The sequence below is a fragment of the Macaca nemestrina genome, chromosome 16 (genome assembly GCF_043159975.1).
Source record: "Macaca nemestrina isolate mMacNem1 chromosome 16, mMacNem.hap1, whole genome shotgun sequence".
In the NCBI taxonomy this organism is placed as follows: domain Eukaryota; kingdom Metazoa; phylum Chordata; class Mammalia; order Primates; family Cercopithecidae; genus Macaca; species Macaca nemestrina.
Window position 1 is genome coordinate 93,934,413 of NC_092140.1, and position 26,091 is coordinate 93,960,503.

The 26,091-nt window shown below is 38.9% G+C and overlaps 1 protein-coding gene and 1 pseudogene across 9 annotated transcripts in view; both read left to right on the top strand.

The window, feature by feature from the left end:
• The window catches only part of LOC105485999 (NEDD4 binding protein 2 like 2), a 113,969-nt gene that overhangs the window by 23,132 nt on the left and 64,746 nt on the right, over window positions 1–26,091 (top strand). The window contains exon 7 of one of the 9 annotated variants that reach the window (XM_071081661.1): window positions 5,051–5,130. The exons of 6 other annotated variants lie outside the window; for them this stretch is intronic. In XM_071081661.1, coding sequence (XP_070937762.1) covers window positions 5,051–5,129 — 79 coding nt within the window. In that variant the 3' untranslated portion in view covers window position 5,130. 2 more of the 9 variants (XM_071081660.1, XM_071081665.1) reach the window with 2 other exon arrangements.
• Window positions 12,965–24,813, top strand: LOC139359192 (MICOS complex subunit MIC10 pseudogene; annotated as a pseudogene).

A 26,091-nucleotide genomic window follows, 5' to 3' on the forward strand; every position in this document is an offset into this window, starting at 1 on the left:
TTTTTATTTGTACTATTCAGTGCTGTTAATTGAATGAATATTACTTTTATCTTGTTTAATACGTGTTTGTATGTATTTGTTCATCTTAACTAAATACGATGTAAGAATATGCTAATTCATGTTTTGTGTGTAAATGTATATTATATACATATACACATCTTCATCTATGTTTTCATACTTTTATTTCAGAGTAATACTTGTTAGTATTTGCACTTGTGTTTCTAAGTATTTTATTCTATAGATTAGCGCAGTTTGAAAATTGTACAAAAGGATTTCATTTTGGGACAGGTGAAACAACTCTTAGGTAGACTATGTATCCCTTTCCCTCTGTCTTCATAAACTTAAGAGTAATAGTACTATAAATTTAGTTTTTTGGCCTGGCGCAGTGGCTAATGCCTGTAATCCAGCACTTTGGGAGGCCAAGGTGGGTGGATCATCTGAGGTTAGGAGTTTGAGACCAGCCTGTCCAACACAGTGAAACCCCGTCTCTACTAAAAATACAAAAAATAGCTGGGCGTGGTGGTGTGTGCCTGTAATCCCAGCTACTTGGGAGGCTGAGCGGAGAATCACTTGAACCTGGGAGGCAAAGTTTGTAGTGAGCTGAGATTGCGCCACTTGCCTTCTAGCCTGTGAGACAGAGTGAGACTCCATCTCAAAAACAAAAAAACAAATTAGTTTTTTAAAATAACTTTTAATCAAATTTATTTTCAGAAAGTAGAGGATTGCCTTTGGGAGAAACATTATGAGGAAATATGTTCATATTAAGTTTATTTATTTTAATAAATTTCCAGATTTTATTTTAGACTTCATCTTCTAGTTCCAACTACTAAATAAGAATCATTTAGAGATCATATGTCATTACCAATTAATTTTTTTACACTATAATGTTAGTGAGACGGCTACTGTTGCATTACGAGGTCCAAATAAATAAATAAATCTTACTGAGGCAGGAAAACTAACATTCTTACTCAGAATTAAACAAACAAGGTCTTGTCCTGCTACATGTGCTGGATGCAGTGTGGTGGCATGACCATAGCTCGCTGTAACCTTGAACTCCTAGGCTCAGGGGGTCCTCCTTTCTCAGCATCCCAAGTAGCTGGGACTTCAAGCATGCACCGCCACACCTGGCTTGTTTTGCATTAAAAAAAAATTTTTTTTTTTATGGAGATGGGGTCTTGCCATGTTGCCCAAACTGGTTTTGTACTCCTGGCCTCAAGTGATGCTCACAAAGTGCTGAGTTTACGGCATGAGCTACTGCACTAGCTTTAGTGGGGTTTTTTTTTTGTTTTTTTGTTTTTTTTTTTTGAGGCAGATTCTTGCTCTGTCTCCCAGACTGGAGTACAGTGGCACGATCTTGGCTCACTGCAACCTCCGCTTCCCGGGTTCAAGCGATTCTCCTGCCTCAGCCTCCCCAGTAGCTGGGATTACAGGCGCGTGCCACCATACCCAGATAATTTTTGTATTTTTAGTAGAGATGGTGTTTCACCATGTTGGCCAGGCTGGTCTGGAACTCCTGACTCCAAGTGGTCTGCCTGCCCCCCAAAGCAGTGGGTGGGATTACAGGCGTGAACTGCCACACCTGGCCTAGTTGGTTTTTTTAAGGTGAAAAAATAGTTGTTTTCCTAAACATTGTGGCTGATTTTAATTTAAAACAGAATGGAGGAATGAATATGTAGTGGAAATACTAAAATCACTATTTAAAGTCATTGCTTGGTATTTAAAAATCTATAAAAATGTGAAATTTACAATTTTTCATCAAAATTCTATTCAGCCAGTCTTTTTTGGGGGGCGGGGTTAAGAGAGGAGGTCTCTTTCTATTGTATAGACTGGACTTGAACTGGTCTCAAGTAATCCTCCTGCCTCAGCTTACCTAGTAGCTGGGATTACAGGCACCAGCCAGATACAGTGTTAGTGGAATAGACCCCTTCTGCTATACCCCATTCTAACCATCTCCATCACAAAGAATTAAAGTAGACATTAATCATATTTAACTTAGTTAAGTAGAATACAACTTCTGGTTTGGTTCAATAAGATTATATTTAGTTGTTCTTTTGTTCCATGGGTAGTGTAAAAGTTACTTTTTTGTGGTAAATGAATATATAGTTTTTTATGTTTCATAATTTTAGTAAAAATTCTTGTGTGGTATTTAAGTTGAACTTTTGGTACTGCTTTTTAACCAGGTAATCTTTATTTTCAGTATTTATCTTTGTAAAAGATAATGTTAGCTTTTTCGTATTTTTGTTTTAAAAGTACGATTATTTACAAAAGATTGAACTTTTTTAATTGTTGTAGTGAGTGATTTAAGTATTTGAACTTTGCTTATCTTGTCTAATTAATATAGATTCTGGAATTTTCCAGTTTTACATATAGATAAGTTTTGAAAGTTTATGATTTAAGAGGATATGAAATGTTTGTATTGGCTATACTTGAATATTTTTATTGCAAAAATGTCTGATTTTTGTGAGACTGGTTTTCTAAGTATTTATAAAGAAAATTGCTGGTGGTCTCTTTGGAAAATGTAGAGGAAATGTAGTTGTGTGTTTTAGTGCCTTGACCAGATAGACTTGCCAGTCTTTATTGAAGTTTAATGTATTCTGATATGAATACAATAACTAATAAGGGCTAAAGTTGTATTTTTTTTTCTTAAGATTTGCAATCCACGTTGAACAGTGTCTTAGTCTATAATCATAACCAAGTCTTAGCTTATGATTCAGAATAAATAATTCAGAACATTCAGAATGAATAATTTGGTGGCAGCAGTAGGAGTAAGTTAAGTTGGTGATTTTTAGAGTTAAGTTTTAGGAGCTACAATTTTTATAAATTAAAATTTTTCCTATTAAAGTTGTCAGCTCTATCTTTGTAAATTTTCTGAGGAGAGATTGTATTAAGGGATTAATGAACGTTTGGTGATAAGATTGGCATGCAAATCTTTATTTTTAAAGTTAAGGTATCATTAAAACAGTTGGCTTCCCTGTATGTATACTGTATTTTCTTCTTACACTATCCTTAGGATGGTAAGAAGTAGTATTAAATTTCTTGAAATAGATCCTAAAAATATAGGGATTAGTGATTGTCTTATGTGTCGTTTTGATTCCTTTTTTACTTTGCAAAGCAGTATTTAGATTGATTCAATTTAGTTGATTCAAATTGCCAAATATGTTAAGCGTAAGTTTTCACTTTTGCATGGTTTGTAAGTTTCAGAGCAAACCTTGAAAAGCTAATAATTATGATTGTCTGCAACTAAGTTCAGAAAACATTGTAAAAGAATGGTTAAAATTTACTCTCAATAATTTAGACTACATTGAGTGGTGTAATTTTTGTAATAGAATATACATGTGTGTAAGCAGTAATTTGGAATATCTCCTACAGAAATTCTTAATATATTATCACTCTTTATGCACAAGAACAAGAAGAAGGAGTAGCACAAATAACTGAAAAGAGAGTCTCAAGAGTAAATAGTTACTAATTCCAGTAGCTAAGCTGTGTGTGTTGAAAAGTTTTGACTTTTTATACATCCAATAGAAATTCATTTAATCATTCATAATCTTTTTCTTCCTTCTCCTTCTGACAAATTTTTGCTCTGTGAAAAATAACCCTGTCACATTCCAGTTGTGATAATTGTAATAATTACACATTATAATTCACTTCCTAAAATGGAATATGTTAACTTTAATAAGTTCTCTTAAATTTCAGTGTGAAAAAAAATAGATTATTTTTCTGTAGCACGGACACAGGCGTAGTCTGATTCCTAATCTCAAAACTAGACACAATTGCATTAGCAATTGGTGAGTAACTGAAGACTTCACATGGAAGTGTTGGTTTGGTTTTTAATATTTCCATTTCCTTTTTTTTTTTTTGTAATTGAACTACTTTTTGTAAATCAATGGGAAGATTGAAATATTTTGAGAGGAGCTGTTGGGTTTGCCTCTAAGTTTTGCTAGTAACTAAGGGAAAAAGAATAATGTGGTTATTTGTGGTTGAAATTGTGTTTTAGTAGAGTCCATTAAAATATACTTTATTATTTGGATTATTTTCTTATTTTTCAGTTGTAACTGTTTTCAGATGATACATGTAAAATTAAAGTTTTATTCTTGGTGTTAATTTACAATTGGTAATTATAATTATACAGCTTTCAGAATGTCTCTTCATTTTTTTTTTTTTTGGTTTTTCTTAATCTCAAAAATCGTATTTCTTTTTCTTTCATAGTCTTTTCTTGTATACATGTTTTCTTTCATTCTCTTCGTTTTTTGCTCAGCTATCCTCCTGTAACCTCATAATATTTTTATGAAGATGATGGGATGGTAAGTGACTGGCAAAGCTGGAGATAATATCTTTTTCCCTCCTGTATTCTACTGAACTTGTTGTTCCTTCTGAGCCTTACTTAACCAAGTTAAACTTACAGACCACCAGCTCTGCATTTAGTTTCCTGACCCTGTGGGTTAGGTAGAATTTAGATACGAAAATGGCTGGAAAGATTTATAAAAATCTATTGTGTTAATCATTGGTGGGGAATCCATAACATGGCATGGAACTTGAATGTACAGATTTGAGAAAAAATTTTTACATTAACTTAATTATATGATGATGGATGTTAATTGATAAGCACTAGGTTGAAATTCACTGTTACAGAATTCACTATTATGTCATGATTGCTGGTTGCCCTTAACTGAATGATTTTGAAGGAAAGCTGATAACTATTTTGCGTTAAATTTTTACAAGTGGTTCCTTATATGATGCAGTGCTGCTGCAACAAACAGTAGGAATTTTGTAGCAAAAAGTCTTAATATCCATTTAAATAACTGCTGTTTATTTAATGCCCATCAGTGCTAGGGCCCCATCTAAATGTGATTGTTACAGTCTCTAAATTTTCACAATTCTACAATGGTTTTAGAAAGAGAAAACAAAAATTTAGGTTAAACAACTTATCCAAAATGATTTCTCTAGAAAGAGATAAAACTGTGATTCAAATCTATGTTAGACATTTATCTACTGTAACCCTGTATTATTTTTAAACCACATAGTTATCCCTTTTTTTTTTTTTTTGATTTAGTGTTTTTCCAAGATTAAAAAGAAATTCCAGTGAAGAGTTGATTCCATCTTTATGGTATCTTTATTTTATAAGGTTATAAGGTATGTTGATTTATCACGGAAGTTGAATGAATAAATCTTTAAGTGGCCATTTAGAATTCTGTTTTTAAAAGTCAAAATTGAAAAGAGTTGGGCTGGGCACAATGGCTTACACCTGTAATTCCAGCACTTTGGGAGGCCAGGGCAGGTGAATCACCTGAGGTGAGGAGTTCGAGACCAGCCTGGCCAACATGGTGAAACCCTGTCTCTACTGGAAATAGAAAAATTAGCCGGGTGTGGTGGCATGTGCCTGTAATCCCAGCTACTTGGGAGGCTGAGGTAGGAGAATCGCTTGAACCTGGGTGGCGGAGGTTGCAGTGAGCTGAGATTGTGCCATGCACTCCAGCCTAAGTGGACAGAGTGAGACTCCGTCTCAAAAAAAAAAAAAAAAAAAAAAAAGGAAGAGTTTATACTATTTGATGTTTAAATGTTTTCTGTAAATTAAACATCCATACACTTAATCATATTTCAGGAACATTTTTTTCCATTGAATTATTTACATATACTGTTGTGCTTTAAGGTTTTAAATTAATTTTAATATTTGATTATTGTAATTAGCATTTGAAATGTATAGTGTTCAATAAATGGATTGTTACATTATGTAAGTTGGGTTTTTTTTACCCTAATTAATTTTCAGGTAGTATTTCCTAAAATAAGTCAATACTACTTGTAAGTGGTTTTACTTATTTTTCTTTTATGTCCACTTACTGCTTAAGTATGTTAGTAGTAGATATCTTGGAAGTTACGTAAATTTTCTGAATATTTGAAGAATTAAAGGAGCTTTTTCTCTATAGGAACTTTTTTATTCTTTTATGATATTTTAAATTAATTTTCTAAAAACACTAAAAGAAACAATTACTTAAGTTTCCTTTGTAAATAATTTAAATTTTCCAAGGGAAATCTTGAAGTATAGAATTCTTACTGTTGTGTATTTGCTTTATTTTGTTTTAGTCAACTTAAAAAAATGGAAGAACTGGGTCTTGTTTGGTTTCTCTTAATTCCTTAAGAGTAGTTTGTGTTTTTTCTTCATTGTTCTAAATGTTAAACTAGAATTGGAGTTTTTGTTTAGAATAGAAAAGACTTCATGAAAGAAGAAATGTGCTTGGTTTTATGAATAGATTAACATAGTTTTCAGTTCAGGAAACTGGTAAGCAGTACTTAAGGGTATTGAGATTTTTGGTATATAGTTCAGTGTAACCCTTGGCAGAGATACAGTTAAGACATTTATCTAGAATATTAGTAAATTGAAGTGTTTATAGGAAATGTGATAGGAGATATGGGCTAGACATTTTGAAAATTAAAACCAGGGATCTTGTTATCTTGGGATCACTACTGTGTCCTAGGAGCTTTATCCTTTACTAAGAATCAGTAACTGTTTATTGGATATTAGGCACAGTCTTCTCCCGGAAACAGTCAACAAACTTTTGATTCAAAGGAAGCAGTAATCAAAGAAGAGCAACATTACAGGGCAGTTTGTAATAAAAGTTGAATATCCCTATCTGAAATGCTTGAGACCAGAAGTGTTTTGGAGTTCAGATTTTCTTTTGGATTTTGGAATATTTGCAGAATACATACTGATTGAGCATATCTAACCTGAAAATCTAACGTGCTCCAGTGAACATTTTCTTTGAGCATCATGTCAGTGCTCAAAAAGTTCAGGATTTTGGAGCTTCTTGGATTATGAGTGCTCAACCTGTATAGGAAATGTGGACATGGAGCATGAGTTAGTTATATTTGATACTTGCTGAGGAAAGGATGTCCAGACCACCAAAGAAGAAGGATCACCCATTTAACTTGGTGTATCCAATGCCATATCAGAGCCTTTTCTTCCATTTTAACCTCACCAGTAGTCTTTATTTAGATTTGTGGTTTATGATCAGTAAATCCTAGAATACAGATTAGTAGAGCAGAGTTGAGCCTTTTCATTATTTCTTTTAAGGTTCTTTTCAGATTGTGTTCTAGTTTTTTGCTTTAACAGTTTACAGAAGAATTTCTAGACTATCTGAGAAGAATACTCCAGGTATTTGTCCCAGTCTTAAAGTGATTCAACAAAAAGTTCATAATCACTTTTTAGAACCCTTTTTCCAAAGAACTGTAATCCTATGTGTAACTTAAAAAAAGAAAACATACAAATGCTTGCATCTTTTTTCACATATTTATCTGTATTCAGCAATCAAGAATAGCTGGTACTAATGCATATCTTCACATGATTTTTCATTATTTATCTGAAAATAATATATATTGGGTCATTATTTGGCTCTTCAACCTCAGTAACTCAGTAACTTTCTTTTGGTTATTTTGTTGACCTGTTTTGGACGCTTTTCAAAATATTCATAGCATGATTTTAGTGGGAAGAACACATTATTATGAGAGTTAGGCAGTCTGAGTTCCACCTCCATTTGTGTCCATCCTCTCTTCCGTTTGTTTATTGAATGCCTTCACCTGTACTCTGAATTGCATCTCTTTCCTTCTCAGGAAATTTTATGCATTGTCAGTTATTCCTTCTCTCTGTAACTTCAACCTCGCCTTCTTTCCTGAGTCTGACCCATCAACAGTTAAACATGATCAAGTCTTCCAATCTGACAGAGCTCATTTATAGCCAAACTTCTTTCTAAAGAGCAGTCTACATTCATTGTCTTTTTCTCCCTCACCTCTGATAATATTGAACCCACTCCATTTTAGGTTCTGTCCCTATCATTCCTCTAAATTGATTTTTAAGGTCTCTAGAATATTCCTCTGTATTCATGGGCATTATTCACTACTCATCTTATTTGACTACTCAGCAAACATGTAGTTTTTGATCAGTTTTTCCTTAAAATACTTTACTTGACTTCCTTGACATATGATTTTTGTTCAGATCTCTGTGGCTATTTCTGTCTCCTTTGCTGCCTTCTTCTCCTCTTGGTTCTTGAATTTTAGAATTCTTCAAATTTCAGTTCTAGACAATCTTCTATTCTTACTCATAGCTTTCCCTGTGTGGTCTCATCGTTTCTCATGTGGACATAGTAGTCTCCCCACTTTTTTTTGCCACCCTACAATTTTATCCACAGAGCAGCTAGAGTAGTCTATAAGTTCTTTTTAAAATACATAAATAATATCATTCACTGCTTAAACGCAACATAATCTAGTCCTTGGCGGCTTCTCTGACCCTCTTATACCAGTCTTCATTTACTACAGTCCATCTATATCGGCTTCTTTGAACTGTTCTTCAGACATGATAAGCTTGTCCTTGCTAAAAGCTCTAGCTGTTATTTCTCCTTGGAATGCTATTCTTGTCTACTCTTCCTATGCCTAGCATTTTCTTAATGTTCAGGTCTCACCTGAGATGTCACTTTCACCATAGTACTTGTAGTTGACGTTGCTACTGATCTGTTGACAGTATTCCTGAAATAGAATATAGGATCAATGTGGACATGTTTATTTTGTTCACAGCTGTGTCCACAAAATCTAAACCAGTGCCTGTAGTACTGTAGGAGTTCATTAAATAGTTGGCTGATTGATTTTTGTACCTACTGGTTCTGTTAACAATCTTAACCCCCAAATGTATTTTCTTCTTAACCTTCTCCTCTGAACTCCAGTCTGTATATTTAACTGTCTATCTGACATTTCCACTTTTAAGCTTAAAAAGCCTGCTCCAGTTGAACCTGTGATCTCTAAATCTGGGACTCCAGGATTTCCTGCCCACGGTGAATGGATTTACGTTCATCTATTTCTGTAAGCTAGACAGTTGAGAGTCTTCTTCAATGCCTTCTTTCCCCCTCATGTTCAATCCATCAAATAGATTCTATGGACTTTGCCACCTGAATATCTCTTGGATCTCTTCCTACATTTTTAACTACCATCATTCGATGGATTTTCACACAGTGAGTGTATCTAGATAATTAATACCCAGGTCAGGAAATATTACTAGCACCTTAGAAGCTCCTTGTCGCCTCTCTCTGTCAGAGTGATCTTTTCAAGGGAAAATGTGATCATGTTTAACGCCTTTCAGTTGCTTCCCATTGCTCTTAGAATAAAGACCAGAAATCATAATGTGATGTTTAAGATCCTGGATTATGTGACTGTTTTTCCTATCCAACTTCATGTTTTTTTAGCTACTCTTCTCACTTTCTGTATTCCAGCCCTGATGGCCACCTCTCAATTCCTTGAATGTGCTATGCTGTTCCCTCTTGCTAAAAAGTATGTGCACATACCCCTCCCATTCTTGTCCTTCAGATTTGAGTTTTCTTGGACATAGCAAGCTTGATGAGGTCTCAAATGTTCTCATGTACTTTATTCATTTGTATATGATTATTTCCCTTCATTATTTTTAAGCTACGTGAGTCAGGTATTATACCTGTTTTGCTCACTGTTGCATGGTCATCAGTTAGCATGGTGGCTGGAAAAGATTGGTATTCAGTATTCATACAATAAGTGAATATGAGTAGTTTGGGTTTGTTATGGGATGAATTATCCACCCCCACCCCCCACTACCACACACAGACACCCAGCTCATATATTGAAGATTAAAATTCTAACTGTAGAACCTAGAATGTAACTATATTTGGAGATAGGGCCTTTAAAAAGGTAATGAAGATAAAATGAAGTCATATGAGTGGACTTCAATCCCATATGAGTGGTTTCCATTAAGAAGAGGTGATTAGGAAGCAGACACACAGTAAGGTAAGACCATGTGAAGACACTGGAGGAAGATGGCCATCTACAAGCCAAAGAGATCTACAGGCTTTAGAAGACACCAACACTGCTGACACCTTGATCTTGGACTTCTAGAAGTGTGAGAAAATAAATTTCTGTTCTTTAAACTGCCCAATCTGTGATACTTTGCTATGGAAGCCCTAGTAACTAATATGGATTTTGGTATTGGAAAGTGGGGTGCTGGTGTAATTAATACCTAAAAATGTGGAAGAGGCTTTAGAACTAGATAATGGGTAGAGGCCAGAAGTATTTGTTAGAAAAAGCATAGACTGCCTTGAGGAGATTGTTGGTAGAAATATGGATGTTGAAGGTGATTCTAGTGAAGCTTAGAAAAGAGAGCTGTAGAGAAAGCTTCTGTCATCTTAGAGGTACACATATGTCACCTTGAATAAATATTAGTAGAAATATGAATGTTAAAGGTGTTTCTGGTAGGATCTCAAACAAATGAGGAATATATTGTTGGAAACTGAGGGAAGGACAATGCTTATTGTAATGTGGCAAATAACCTAGCCAAATTGTGTTTTGTGGAAAGTGGATGAACTCATAAGTGATGACTTGAATGTTTAGCTGAGATTTCTAAGCAATGCATTAAAGATGTGGCGTGGTTTCTCCTTGCTGCTTAAAGTAAAATGCAAGAGGAGAGAGAGAAATTTAAGAAGGAATTATTAAGCCAAAATGAACCAGAACCTGAAGATTTGGAAAATTCTCAGTCTGTCCATATTAAAAAATTTAGCATGTTCTGGAGATAACATCAAAGTTGTTGCAAGACAACCATTTCCTAAAGCAGTTAGGGGTGTGTGACTTGTGGATCCAATCAGCCATCTTGGCAGCAACTAACTAGCAGAAACCAGGATAGAGATGGGTTATACCATTGGAAATGCTGCTGACTGGTAGTGAAGGGAACAGAGGGATAAAAATGAAGGAAGTCTGTTGGATTTCTGGGATTCTATAAAATGGGTCAGTAGAGCTATCTAGCTGTGAACGTGTGTTCTCCTTCAAGAAAAGGGAAGAATGACCCTGAAGATGATTGAGAAGTCAAAGAGGCTACTGTTGCTACCACAAGACCAGAGGGCTCAGGCCTGAGGAGTCAAGGTGGGCTACTTAGGGCTGAGGGAGGTGGGCTACCACACTGGTGGGCTCAGAAAACAGGGCTGCCACCCCTGTCAGCTGGGAAGATGGAGAATGAAGCTGAAGATGATTATTCTTGACCCTTAAAATCTAATGGGATTTGCCTTGATACGTTTCAGACCTGCTTGGGACCCATCACCCCTTCTTTCTGATTTATTTGGAATAGGAATGTTTATTGTATGCCTATCCCACCAGTGGTGTATTTTGGAAGCAAATAACTTGTCTAGTTTCACAGGTTCATGCTGGAGAAGAATTTTGCCTCAGGATGAAACCTTGAGTACGCCTGTACCTGATCTAAATGAGATTTAGATGAGATTTGGGCTTAGAGTTGATACTGAAATGTACCCAAAAAGTCAAGACTTTTGGGACTGATGGGACTGATGAGAAGGACATGAATTTTGAAGGGCCAGATGGCAGAATGTTAGGGGTTGAATTGTATGCTCTCCAAATTTATAAGTTAAAGTCATAACTCCTAGTACCTAGAATGCGAGCATATTTGGAGATGGAGCCTTTAAAAAGGTAATTAAGATAAAATGACGTTATACATATGGGCCCTAATCCAATATGCATAGTCTCTTTATAAGAAGAGGTTAGGACACAAACACAAAGGGAAGATCATGTGAAGACATTGGAGAAGGCCATCTACAAACTGAGGAGGGAGGTCTGAGAAGAGACAAACCCTGTGGACTTCTTAATCTTGGACATCTAGCCTTCAGAAGTGTGGGAAAATAAATTTCTATTGTTTAAGCCACTTAGTCTTTGGTACTTTGTCATGGGAACCCTAGCAAATAAATAATGTAGCTCTTAACACTGGTTAGTTGAGAGGCACTTAGGAGACATTTCCTTCTTTTCTGCAGTTCCTTTGTGTGTAAAGTTAGGGCATTTGCCTTAATCAGTGGTTCTTTTAAATTTCAGGTCCTAATTCATCTGCTGTATGTTCTTTCCAAAAATTTTTGGAGTTTTACATATCCCTGGAAGTCCATCACAGGACCTCAGGTTCAGAATTCTCAGACAAGACTCTTTCTTACATATTTTTTAAGAGAGTCTTTCTTTCACCCAGGCTGCCAGGCTAGAGTGCAGCGGTGCAATCATAGTACACTGTAACCTTGAGCTCCTGGGCTCAAGCAGTCCTCCCAGCTAATTTTTAAATTTTTTTAGAGATAGGATCTCACTGTGTTTCCCAGGCTGGTCTCAAACTCCTGGGCTCAGGTGATTCTCCTGCCTTGGTCTCCCAAAGTGCTGGGATTACAGGTATGAGCCACTGTAGGTGGCCATGATTGCGTTCTAAGGAAGTTTTACCTTGGTTTTGTAGCTTATGGTCTATTAATATAATTTGACTATTTGAAGTGAAAAAGTTGATTGTGTGAATTAATGATGGAAATAACTTGTTTGTCGTTTATACTGCTTAAAAATTTAGCTTTTTAAATTTTAAGGAATTGTTATCTAGACTTGCATTGAACATTTATTGCACCGCTTTTACATGCTAGTGATGGAAATATAAAAGTAAATAAGGTAAGCCTTCTACTCTTGAATATATAGCTTGATGAAGCGAATAGATAGCTTGATGAAGATGGTGGGAACCCGATGGCTCTTACATAGAATATGGATTAGTACTAGTCTTGCTTTGTGGGATTAACAATTTTGAATGCAGGGACTGTGTTTTTATGTCCTTAGGGTCTGGCTCAGTATTAAGCACCTAAAAAAAAGCTTGATTTGTGTTTGAATACTCCCAGAAATTATTTCTGCTGGCACCTTTAAGAAGCAACACTGAGATGTTATAGTATTATACTTTAATTAAATCGTACTGTGTTCCATAGCTGTTTTGAGGCACTAATTAGTGCAATATAAATGCCTTTTTTTTTTTTTTTTTTTTTTTGAGACAGAGTCTCTCTCTGTCACCTAGGCTAGACTGCAATGGCACGATCTCAGCTCACTGCAACCTCCACCTCCTGGGTTCAAGCGATTCTCCTGCCTCAGCCTCCGAAGTAGCTGGGATTACAGGCGCGTGCCACCATACCCGGCTAATATTTGTATTTTTAGTAGAGACGGGGTTTAGTAGAGCCAGGCTGGTATTGAACTTACGACCTCAGGTGATCTGCCTACCTCAGCCTCCCAAAGTGCTTGGATTACAGGTGTGAGAGACCATGCCTGTCCAAATATAAATGCTTTTAATGACTTCCAGTATTCAAAGCTTTCTGAAAATGGAATGTGTTTCATCAAGAAGTATATAGTAAGTTGCTTGACAGTGGTGTTCATGGAACAATGGAGTTCTGTAGTTTCAGACTGCTCCTTAGAAGTATCTCAGGGATTGTTGTAAAGGGCAGAGGGAGACAGAAACCACTAATTTAGTACAACACAGAGTTTGAAATTGCAGAATTCAAAGTTGCAGTTTTGACTGCAGCTTGATCAACTCATGTAATTTTCTGAAACTTTTCCTCATAATTAAATGATTAAGTCTTTTTAATCTACAGTGTAGGGTTATTGGATGGATTAAGCAACATGAATATTTTAGAGTTTCTGCTGAAATAGTTCTTATTTTAGTCTTGGAATTCTGTGATTTTTGTTTGCCTTTTGATGATTTTGCCTCTTTTGATAATACACTGAAGATGAGCAGAGAAGGAAACAACCCATTTTTATAGTAGTTAGAAATGCTGTAATAGGCTGGACTCAGACTGTAATCCCAGCACTTTGGGAAGTTGAGGAGGGCGGATCACTTGAGGCCGGGTGTTCGAGACCAGCCTGGCCAACATGATGAAACCCCGTCTCTACCAAAAATGCAAATAAAAAATAAAAAGTTACCCTGCTGTGGTGGTGCATGCCTGTAATCCCAGCTACTTGGAAGGCTGAGGTAGGAGAATTCCTTGATCCAGGAGGGCAGAGGTTGCAGTGAGCTGAGATTGAGCCACTGTACTCCAGCCTGGGAGACAGGGCAAGACTCTGTTTCAAAAAACAAACAAACAAAAATGCTGTAGTAGGTCTAGAAGGATAGAGTTTGATTTTTTTCATTATCTAATTTATCGAAGATATATTCCTTATTAGCATTGATGGATTAGTCTGGAATTGCTCAAAACAATTTATGATGATGCAAATGCCTTTTTATCGTGAGTAATGGCAAAGTTTTCTCACCTATATTGCAAAGTCTGTTGGTATGATCTAATTACATTGATATTTCCTTTTGTTTTTGAGATGGAGTCTCGCTCTGTCACCCAGGCTGGAGTGCAGTAGAGCGATCTTGACTCACTGCAAGCTCCGCCTCCCGGGTTCATGCCATTCTCCTGCCTCAGCCTCCCGAGTAGTCCGGCTAATTTTTTGCATTTTTAGTAGAGACGGGGTTTCACTGTGTTAACCCGGATGGTCTCGAGCTCCTGACCTTGTGATCCACCCGCCTTGGCCTTCCAAAGTACTGGGATTAGAGGCATGAGCCACCACGCCCAGCCGATATTTTCATTTTTTTACTGGCAAATTTGGTATGATTAATTTCACACAGCAGTGTATTGGGCAGCCCACACAAACCCATTTCTTTAAAAGAAAAAAAAAGGTTTTCATTTTGTTTTAATGTCAAGTTAATGTGGCAAGTCTTTTTCTCCTATCTCTTCGTTTTCGTGGAGACATTTTCCCCCTTGTTTCTCATAAGTAACATTATGTATAATGTTCATGTGACGGTGTGATATCAGCCTACCTGTAGTTACGTGAAACCGTTACTTGATTGCATCCTGGGCTCCTGTGAAATGACTCATTCAGAATGGGAGCATCATTTTGAGAGGATATCAGTTTTCTATTTTTACAATAGTTAGAAAAGTGGGCCAGGTGCAGTGGCTCACACCTGTAAGCCCAGCACTTTAGGAGACCGAGGTCAGCAGATCACTTGAGGTCAGGAGTTCAAGACCAGCCTGGGCAAAATGCTGAAACCTCATCTCTATTAAAAATAGAAAATTAGCTGGGTGTGGTGATGCATGCCTGTAATCCCAGCTACTGGGAGGCTGAGGCAGAAGAACTGCTAGAACCCAGGAGTTGGAGGTTGCAGTGAGCCGAGATCATGCTGCTTAACTCTAGCCTGGGCAACAGAGTGAGACTCCATCTCAAAAAAAATAGAAAAAGAAAAGTGATAGAGTTGTCCTAAGACTCAGTAGACAGAGAGGAAGAGGGGACAGTTTGGAAGGCACAAGAGGCAGTTTATAATATTTTAAGATACTGTTACCACATTTTTTATTTTTAAGAATAATAGTTTTTTTTTTTTTTTTTTTTTGAGATGGAGTCTCGCTCTGTCACCCAGGCTGGAGTGCAGTGGCGTGATCTCGGCTCACGGCAACCTCCACCTCCCAGGTACAAGCAATTCTCCTGCCTCAGCCTCCCAAGTAGCAGGGATTACAGGTGCCTACGACCACACCCAGCTAATTTTGTGTATTTTTAGTAGAGACAGGGTTTCACCATGTTGGTCAGGCTGGTCTCGAACTTCTGACCTCAGATGATCCACCCGCCTCGGCCTCCCAAAGTGCTGGGATTACAGGTGTGAGCCACTGCGCCCGGCCTTTTTTTTTGTTGTTGTTGTGATACACAGTGTCTGTCACCCAGGCTAGAGTTCAGTGGTGTGATCACAGCTCACTGCAGCCTTGAACTCCAGGGTTCAAGCAGTCCTCCTATTACAACCTTTTGAGTGGCTAGGACTACAGGCACGTGCCACCCTGCCTGGGTTTTTTTTTGTTTGTTTTTTAATTTTTTGTAGAGACAGGGTCTCTACAGGCTAGTCTTGAACTCCTGCCCTCAAGTGATCCTCCCTAAGTGCTGGGATTATGGGCGTGAGCCACTGCACCTGGTGACGTATTCTGAATGTTTAATTGTATTGTTCTTTCTGACTTTTTATTTTCTACTTTTAAACTGAAGTAGAAGTTATTTAGAAACAATTTACTTATAGAGAAAGAATTTTATTTGTAGACAGGATAGATAGCATTCAGTAGAGAAAGGAAATGAGAAGCAGCCCGTCAGTAGTTAAATAATTGTTCAAGCAAGACGTGGATAAATTGCTATGGTATGACATTGATGTGGAATTTCTAAGAAATGTGTTTGGTCACGTGAATTCTTTTGGGACCTAGGTAGACCTGCTAAAGGCACAGAGCGCATAGTAGATCTCCAGGGCTGAAGCTCAGGTGGGCATCATACCCAAGGCAGCAAGCAGTGAAAAGAGCCACAGTAGAACCCGACTAAAAGTCTCAGAAAACACCAAAGGTTATGCTTGGGAAAAAAGTTCAGTCAGCAAATACTAGACAAGGGCATGGTAAACTGGTAGACAGAGTCAGGAGCCAAGAACTAAAATGTAACTGAGTAAGGTTAAGTGTAGAAGAATGATTCTAGAGCATTGCCATGAATGGTGTTGGGATGTTTGAGGCTTGTTTAGTGGCTGTTTGCTGTATGGTTTCTTGGTGAGAGATGGACTGATTTAAAGGTACAGAATTGGACTATAAGCTTCCTGCCTGCCTTCCCAGCCCTGAACAAGGGCTTTATCTGGATTGTCCTTGGTCATGATAGGGAGTGGGACAGGAAGAAGTAAGCTTGGGTAAATTTCTATAGTTTACTCTGACTCTTTATGCCCAGGTTGTCTGTGCTTAGCCAAGGTACAGAGCAGAGATTGGAGTCCGTGCAGGTCAAGAACAGTGTGAAGAATATGATAGATGTAAGTTGGAAATGAGAGTTCATGAGATTGACTTTGAATAGACCCAGAAGATGACTTCCAGAATTTGGCAGTCATGAGAACATTGTATAGAAAAAAAATAATGAGGCTTCCTTGCTGCACTGACTTTCCTGGTGTATATAGGAATGCTTTTTTTTTTTTCCCTTAAGTTTTTAAGGTGTATCTTGAGCCTTGGGACAACGTATGCAGTTAATGTAAAGAAGTACTTAGTGTAGTAGGAAAGTAACAAGTGGAATCCGTAGTTACCAGGGATGGAATGGTGTTTTCTGGTTTCAAAAATATGAACCAGTAGTGAGGAGAAGAAGAAGTAAAATTCTGTTGTCTGCGTGAATGTGTAGCTGTGTAGTTACTTTTCACTGTTCAGTTTATGGATTGGTAGTCAGTGAGTGAAAAGTAGAGGGCCAGGTTCAAGGAAGGCTTCCTATAGGAGTTGGTGCCTAAGCCTAGTTTAAATCAGACTTAGCAAGAAGGAGAGAATATGAGAAAAGGGCCTGTAGGCAGTGGCAGCTGAATAATCAAAGGTTTAGAAGCAAGAAACAGTAATGTATTTATTCATACAACAATATTTCTTTTTTAATTTTAATTTTAATTTTTTTTTTTTTTTTTTTTTTGAGGCAGAGTCTCACTCTGTCACCCAGTCTGGAGTGCAATGGCACAATCTCTGCTCAGTGCAACCTCCACCTCCTGGGTTCAAACAATTCTTGTGCCTCAGCCTCCTGAGTAGCTGGGACTATAGGTGTGCGCCCCCCTGCTCAGCTAAATTTTTTGTAGAATTGGGGTTTCACCATGTTTGCCAGGCTGCCTCGAACTCCTGGGCTCAAGCGATCCACCTGCCTCAGCCTCCAAAAGTGCTGAGATTACAGGGGTGAGCCACCATGCCCAGCCAAAAGATAAATTTTTTTAAAATTCCAGTCCATCACAGTCTGATACTTTGGTAATGTGTAATAAAGAAATGATTACTAGGTCCGGGTGTGGTGGCTCACACCTGTAATCCCAGCACTTTGGGAGGCCGAGGTGGGTGGATCACTTGAGGTTAGGAGTTTAAGACCAGTCTGGCCAACATGGCAAGATGCCATCTCTACTAAAAATGCAAAAATTAGCTGGGCATGGTGGTTCACACCTGTAATCCCCCCTACTCAGCTGAGGCATGAGAATCGCTTGAACCCAGGAGGCGGAGATTGCAGTGAGCCAAGATCGCACCACTGCACTCCAGCCTAGGCAATAGAATGAGATTCTGTCTTGAATGAATGAATGAATGAATGAAGTGAATTACAAAAAATTTTAAAATACAAACCAAATATTTTGTTAAATTCAGCAGACCATAATTACTGTGTCAGCTACATACAGTCGCTCACGCCTGTAATCCCAACACTTTGGTAGGAATTACAGGGACCGGGAGTTTGAGACCAGCTTGGCCAACATAATGAAACCCCATCTCTACCAAAAAATATAAAAATTAGCTAAGTATGGTGGCTCATGCCTATATCCTAGCTACTCAGGAGGCTGAGATGGGAGAGTCACTTAAACCCAGGAGGTGGAGGTTAAAATGAGCTGAGATCACGCCACTGCTCTGCAGCCTGGGTGACAGAGAGAGACTCTCTCAAAGAAAAAAAAAATTACTGTGTCAAATTTCTATACCCTTTTTTTTTTTTTTGGTTATTCTCAATTTCTGTACTTGTGGATCAGTAGCAAACTTCATGGACTGGCATCAGTATAGATGACACTTGAATAGCACTGTTTGGTGTGGAGCATACTACAGTAGTGAGAGGAAACATCTGTGAACATTGTATCAGTTGGGAGGCCATGGAACATTTTGTCATGTTTGTTGAATAACTTGTGCAGCCTGAGGCAGCCTGTCAGGGCAGTGGTGTGGCAAAGCCATAATATTTGTGTGGGGCTCATTCTACTGAGGCACATCTGCCCATCTGATAGTGTAGTCTCCTCCATTTCTCCTCCAGCACTCTGCTCTTTGGAAGGCACTGCAGGGTGGCCGTGACTTTGGTCAGGTGTAGCTTATGTTTGGCCATCTCTTGGTTGATCCAGTTTATTTGTCTTAGTTTCAGTGATGGCCAGAGGGTTTGGAGTGGAGCATCTCTCAGGGTGATGTGACCTCTGTTGTTGCCTGGATTTCCAGATCATGTGACAGAGAATCAGCTGGATCATTTCAGCTGTCCAGGTTATTGGTTAGAAGAAACTGAAAACTTGGGAGCAAGGAGACCTCTCTGATGTAAAGAAAGACGAGTAGACTGGTTTATGCCTTCTGTACAGTTAGTACATGAGACTACCCTGGTCCTTTTAGAGCCAGAGTTCTTTGGGGTTTTTGTTTGTTTTCCCCCATTAAAAAGCACTAGCATTTATTAGAGAAAGATGGGGTTCTCCTCAACTCGTGTTTTCCCTCTCTCTATTGTGGAAACTGAATCTCACTCTGAAAGTGAATACATCCATTTGAGAGGGATGGCAGGTTACCAAGAGTGTCATTTAGTGAAACCCCTCTTTTTCTTGACCAAAAGAGACTTGTTTTCTTTGAGAAGCAGGAGTTCACTTTAATTTGTATGAACACCTCACATCACTCCCATATAAGCCTACCTACCCTAATATGAGCTGGACTGTCAAGTCTTGGGCAAGAATGGTGACAAGGTGCTATCAGGTCAGAACCCATATTAGAGTAGCTGAAAGATTCAGGAGTTCTTACTTTGAACTTTTGCGTGTAGAATCATTACAAGATGTCTAGAGTGAGAGGAAAGCTGGAGCTGTGGGTGGGGAACATGTCAGAGGTGGAGCTGAGCAGGAAGTGGGACCAGTGCCTGCTGGATGTGGTAGATAGGTACTGGTTTTGGATTAGGGATTGTTTTCTCACCTTCTTTAAAAGAAGAATGTGGCCTTTGGTTCTGGCATGGGATTAGGAATGGTTTATTCCAACTGTCAGCGTGATTTCCAGGTTCCATATATTCTGCATGGAAAACATGTCAAAGGACAGGAGCAGTGACCACCTGACAACATCCCAGTGGGAGGAAAAGAGAAATCATGTTTATTCCTCAGGAATACTGAAGTACCCTGGAGTAAGCTGTCATTCTTCTGTAACAATGTTATTAGTAATGCTTTAAACTCCAGCACACTCTTTATGTATTTGAAACCAAGTCTGTTTCTTGTTTCGTATTTTCTCTCTGGAAATTGTAAGGAGGTGGTCTTAAATACATTAAGCAAAAATAGGGAAAAAAATGCAGTTAAAATTTGATGGCCTATCAGCTAGCTGACCCAATTCTTGGCAATCAACAAGTGTCTTTGATTGTTTTTTCACCAGGGCTAAGTCATCAGATATGTCAGAAGGGGTAAAAAAACATAGGTAGCTTGGTTGCATATGCCTTTTTTTCAGAAGTAATATTTAAATTATGTAATAGTTGGTGTGGTGGCCCAGTCCGCCAGCTAGCACATTGCCCTTCCTGGCTGCCTCATTCAAAATTTTGGGCAGGCTGCAGTTCCCACAGGTAACCAGCCACATGAAGGCAACTGTGGGGAATCAGTGGTGAGTAGTCACAGCCTCGGAATCAAAAGGCACCGGCAGGGCAGGGTGGCTCATGCCTGTAATCCCAGCATTTTGGGAGGCTGAGGCAGGCGGATCATTTGAAGTCAGGAGTTAAGACCAGCCTGACCAACATGAAGAAACCCCATCTCTACTGAAAATACAAAAATTACCCGGGCATGGTAGCAGACACCCAGTAGCAGTAATCCCAGCTACTCAGGAGACTGAGGCAGGAGAATCGCTTGAACCCAGGAGGTGGAGGTTGCAATGAGCTGGGATCATGCCACTGCACTCCAGCCTGGGCAACAGAGCGAGACTCCATCTAAAAAAAAAAACAAGGCACCGGGCATTTGCCTGGTGAGGTGCCAATGCCACTGCCACTGGTATCATATCTTCTGCCAGGTACCAGGCCAGCTCTGGCAGAGGAGACATCAAAGAACTGGATTCAGTAATCTGGACTGGCTAGTGCTATATCTGTTACTTTGCAGACCCATTTGAGTTGCCCCGCATCTGGGTGGCAAAGGTAAGAAATGCACAGCCTAGTCCTTGGGAGTATCTAGAAGAATCCAAAGGCATTGTCCAGAAGGTACAACTTTGGGGGCTGGGAGTAGGGGTTGACTGCATGGCTACTAACCAGTCAAAATAGAGGCTGGTTACTATGCTAGAGAAGGGACCTATGGGCCCTTTAGGGTTCCCGTCCTTAGCCTGTTGATGGGTTAGTAAGGATCCTAGAGAATATGCTGGGCTACAGGATTCGGCAGTGGCTCAGGACACTATTTGCCAAATGGTAAGAATTTCAGTATTTTAACAAACTTTGAGGCCGTAAGAGTATACTGGCTGAATGTTAGCCCTTTGAAGTCTGAGACTCATGGATTCTTGAGTATCCATGGCAGCTTGTGCATAAGAAAGCTGTGCAGTTTATTCAGTTTTTTTCTGGGATAGGTAGAGTCCCAGAGAGACTATGAGACAAGAATGCCTAATGTGAGGTGCAATTCGCTGGAACTAGTTGGAAGCTAGAATTTACACCCTCCACCTTTCCTGGATACAGGGAATAGAGTGTGACCTCTCACTTGTACATGTCTGCCAGTTTTAGGGAGAAGTCTACAAACTTGTGCAGGGGAGGTGGGAGCAAAGGGACTTTGTTGAGGTTTTGGCCAGCCAGATTATTGATAGAACATACGTCTTGGAGAATACAGCTAGGGCAGGATATTCTGCTTGGGAAAGTTATGGAAAAATGCAGAAGAAATGTTCAAGCCAATGTCTTTAGAGAACCTGGGAAACTAATTTCATTCGTTGATATCAAGGACTAGGAGCCTGGGAGTCCTGAAAGAGCATAAGAGAACAATCACAGAGGAAGGAAGGTCCAAAACCATTGTAGCAAATAGTACAAAGAACCTCTGGTGTCTTTTTCAGCCACTTGATGCTTAGGTGTATTGGATCTGTTTAAAGGTACCGGCCTCGAGCAGATACTGATTAATATAGAGATAGTAGTGACAGAGTCTTTATGTGGTTAAAATTTATGTAGAAAGTTAATAATATAGAAAATGAGACAAATACTGTACCTGGAACTCTAATTTGTATCCTTAGGAAACGAGAAGGTATCATCGGTAATTATTCTAATGCTAGAACTGAAGGGGAAGGAGAATGTTTTGGATACCAAGCAGTAAAAAATTGAGCAGGGTAAGTTTGAGTCCATTAGAGAGCAAATCGGCTAATTGGGAGTGGGAGAGGTTACACACATTGCTAAGTATTGCCAAACAGCAACAAAGATAGTATAGTGAATAGAAAACTGCAATCGCAACCAAGATACTAGGATCAGCCTGGTGCCGTGGCTCACACCTACAATCCCAGTACTTTGGGAGGCTGAGGCATAAAGATCACTTGAGCCCAGGAGTTTGAGACCAGCCTGAGCAACATAGTGAGACCTCATCTCTACTAAAAAATTAGCTGGGCATGGTAGCACATGCCTTTAGTGCCAGCTACTTGGGAGGCTGAGGAGGGAGGATCCCTTGAGCCTTGTAGGTCGAGGCTGCATTGAGCTGTGATCATGCCTGGGCGACAGAGCAAGACCCTGCCTCTAAAAAAGGAAAAAAAAAGTAAAAAATTAGTGTAACTGTTCTCGGGATGCTACAGTTTTGTGACCTTTTACAAGTTGCTGTCCCAGTCCATGACTCATACTGCATATAAAGATAGTACTTTTTTTGCTTTCTCCTGTGAATACTGTGAATGAGGTGCTATTTATGGATATTCTAGATTCTGTCAAAAATAGTAAACATCTGATTGGTTTCTATTTGATGGTATTTAACATGCTAAAAAAAAATGAGTGTTGGGGCTAAAAGGGATTTACAAGATATCTCCTTCAAATCTCACATTTTATTTTTTATTTTTTATTTTTCGAGACTGAGTCTCGCTCTGTTGCCCAGGTTGGAGTGGAGTGACACGATCTCGGCTCACTGCAACCTCCGCCTCCCAGGTTCAAGAGATTCTCATGCCTCATCTACCTGAGTAGCTGGGATTACAGGCATACACCACCCAGATAATTTTTTTTTTGGTATTTTTAGTAGACAAGGTGTTTCACCATGTTAGCAGGCTGTTCTCAAAACTCCTGGCCTCAAGTGATCCGCCAACCTCAGCCTCCCAAAGTGCTGGGATTAAAGGTGTGAGCCACCACTCCTGGCCAAATCTTGTATTTTATAGATGAGGAAAGCAAAATCCAAAGAGATAAAATAACTTACCACTTACAGTCAGTAGAAGGACTAGCATCCAGGACACCTGCCTTTTAGTCATTGCTTTGCTCTACCAGAAATCTAAGTAGTATAGTGAGTAACATTCGCTTGCGGTATTTAATAGTTCATCAATAAGTCTGAATCCTTGTCAGTTGCCACTCTGGCTACCCAGAAAATTTCAGGCAGTTATATGCCTAAGGCAGTTACATGAAGGTTGATTTCCTTCTTATACACTAAAAATAGTGTGAAACATGATTGAAAATACACTGTTTTAGTCTCTTGATTTTGTATCCACTTTCAACATTTTAATATGAAACCTTGACAGAGACTTTGCTGTAATTTTGGTCTTGAGGGGCAGGGGGACTTATCCAACTCACAGTACCCAGCAGTCTGAGTTCTTCAGATAGGCATAAAGAAATAAGAAGTTATATAATTTTTGTTGAATGAGTATGGTGATGTTGGCTAATGATAAAAGCCTAAGAAAAACTGTTTGTGTACCAATTTAAACCATGAATGTACTGTAAATAGGAATTTTTTTTTTTTTTTTTTTTTTTTTTTTTTTGCTTTTACACCACTGAAAGTCAACACTTAATTCTTGGACATGTGCAACATAATGATGCACAAATAGATAAAGGCATGAGAACTGAATCAAAGAACTCAAGCCTGAAGGACAGCCAGAAAATGGGTGTGAGCTATCTCTTAAAAAAAGAAAGAAAGAAAGAAAAAAGAAACAGGCCAGGTGCGGTGGCTTAAACCTGTAATCCCAGCACTTTGGGAGGCTGAGGCGGGTGGATCACCTGAGGTCAGGAGTTCGAGAGCAGCCTGGCCAACATGGTGAAACCCCATGTCTACTAAAAATACAAAAAATTAGCCGGGCGTGGTGGCGGTCACCTGTAATCCCAGCTACTCAGGTGGGTGAGGAGGATAATTGCTTGAACCTAGGAGGCGGAGGCTATGGTGAGCTGAGTTCGTACCACAGCACTCCAGCCTGGGTGACAGAGTGAGTGAGACTCTGTCTAAAATTAAAAAAAAAAAAAAAAAAGCTACAAAACGTTCACACATTTTGTTGTTTTCTGTGTCCCTGTATAAATGATTAGCTCAAAAGTTAATCTGCCATTTTAAATATACAAAATTTTAAATGTGTACTTTTGAGACCATGTAGTTTTGGAAACTTTTTGAGAGCATGATACTTATTTCTTACTCTCATGTTTGAAAAGGTTTAGAAATGTGGTTGCAAAATTTGTTTTAAAACAACAACTGTGACTGTTTTACATGTGTCCAGCATGTTGAGAACTCAAAAAGTAGTAAATCGGGCTATCTTAATAGTGCGCCTGTTACTAATGGAATTTACTAAAAAGTAAGTTTGCCATATGAAAGGGTATTAATATCCTTTTCAAGCATAACATACAAATGAATTTTCATCTTAAATATATTAACTTCTGATAAAACAGATGCTAGGCCTAAAGATATTTGCTACATAGGAAAAATGATTTTTAAAAAATTTGTCTTGGGCGCCTGTAGTCCCAGCTGCTCGGGAGGCTGAGGCAGCGGAATGGCGTGAACTCGGGAGGCAGAGCCTGCAGTGAGCCGAGATTGCACCACTGCACTCCAGCCTGGGCGACAAAGCGAGACTCTGTCTCAAAAACAAAACAAAACAAAACAAAAAAAACTTGGTGTTTTGAGATGTGTAAAAAATAATGTATTTTAAAAGTCCTAAATCCTAAGTTTGTAAGAGTGATGCACATGTGAAATTATGCACAGATGTCATCTATCTCATTTCAGGCTTAGGACAAGAAGCAAAATTAAACAAGTTAACGTAATAAAACATTTTTCTTTTCCGATAGTTTTCAGAAAGTCATTTGTTGCTTTTCAAGTTGTCAGAGTTAGACCTTTGTGGGGAGTATATGAAAAGACTTTTCTTACAAAGTAAATCTTTTGGCCGGGCGCGGTGGCTCAAGCCTGTAATCCCAGCACTTTGGGAGGCCGAGGCGGGCGGATCACAAGGTCAGGAGATCGAGACCACAGTGAAACCCCGTCTCTACTAAAAATACAAAAAATTAGCCGGGCGCGGTGGCGGGCGCCTGTAGTCCCAGCTACTCAGGAGGCTGAGGCAGGAGAATGGCGGGAACCCGGGAGGCGGAGCTTGCAGTGAGCCGCGATCGCGCCACTGCACTCCAGCCTGGGCAACAGCGTGAGACTCCGTCTCAAAAAAAAAAAAAAAAAAAAAGTAAATCTTTTTTCTATGTATGCAGATTCCATAAGAACTCGCCAGTGCAATTAGGAAGAGCTTCTGGTGAATAAATATACTTTTTTCGGCCAGGTGCGGTGGCTCACGCCTGTAATCCCAGCACTTTGGGACACCGAGGCGGGTGGACCACGAAGTTAGGAGATTGAGACCATCCTGGCCAACATGGTGAAATCCTGTCCCTACTAAAATACAAAAAATTACCCAGGCGTGGTGGTGGGTGCCTGTAGTCCCAGCTACTTGGGAGGCTGAGGCAGGGGAATTGCTTGAACCTGGGAGGCGGAGGTTGCAGTGAGCTGAGATCGCCCCACTGCACTCCAGCTTGGTGACAGAGAAAGACTCTGTCTCAAAAAGAACAAAACAAAACGTACATATATATATAGTTTTTCAGTTTTTCTTATTATAAAAACTGTTGATTATTGGCATAACTATTTTGTAGCCTAGAGTTCTTTTGGTGTGGCCAGCCCATCAAAAGGCATTATTTGTAATTTAAAATTACTAGAATTTATTCTACATCCACAGAAATTATTTTCCCTTTTTGTGTTTCATTTACTTAGTATAACAGGAGCATGATGAGTCAAAGTAATAATGGTAATGCTGGAATCTGTGAACCTTTGTAATTTATCATGAGCATGTAATATAGTTTTATAATGTATGTAAAATATGTATGGTAAGTGTGATGAAAAACATTGCAATAACCATGCAAGAAGAGTCTTTTGAGACCTCCTCCCAGATAGCAAAAAATTACCACCCTGCCCCTTTTCTCTTCAGAATCTCAGAACTATGAATTTTCTTTGGGTTCTGTTTTGTTTTTTTCTTTTCAGGTTCAGAGCCACTGTATAAGTCTGTCTTAAACCTTGGAGGCATTAGTAGGTCTCAAGGCTCCTGAAAAAAGGTTTTTTTTGCTTTAATCTGGGTGAAAAATGAGGATTTACTCTAATTACAAAACTAACCATTACATTTC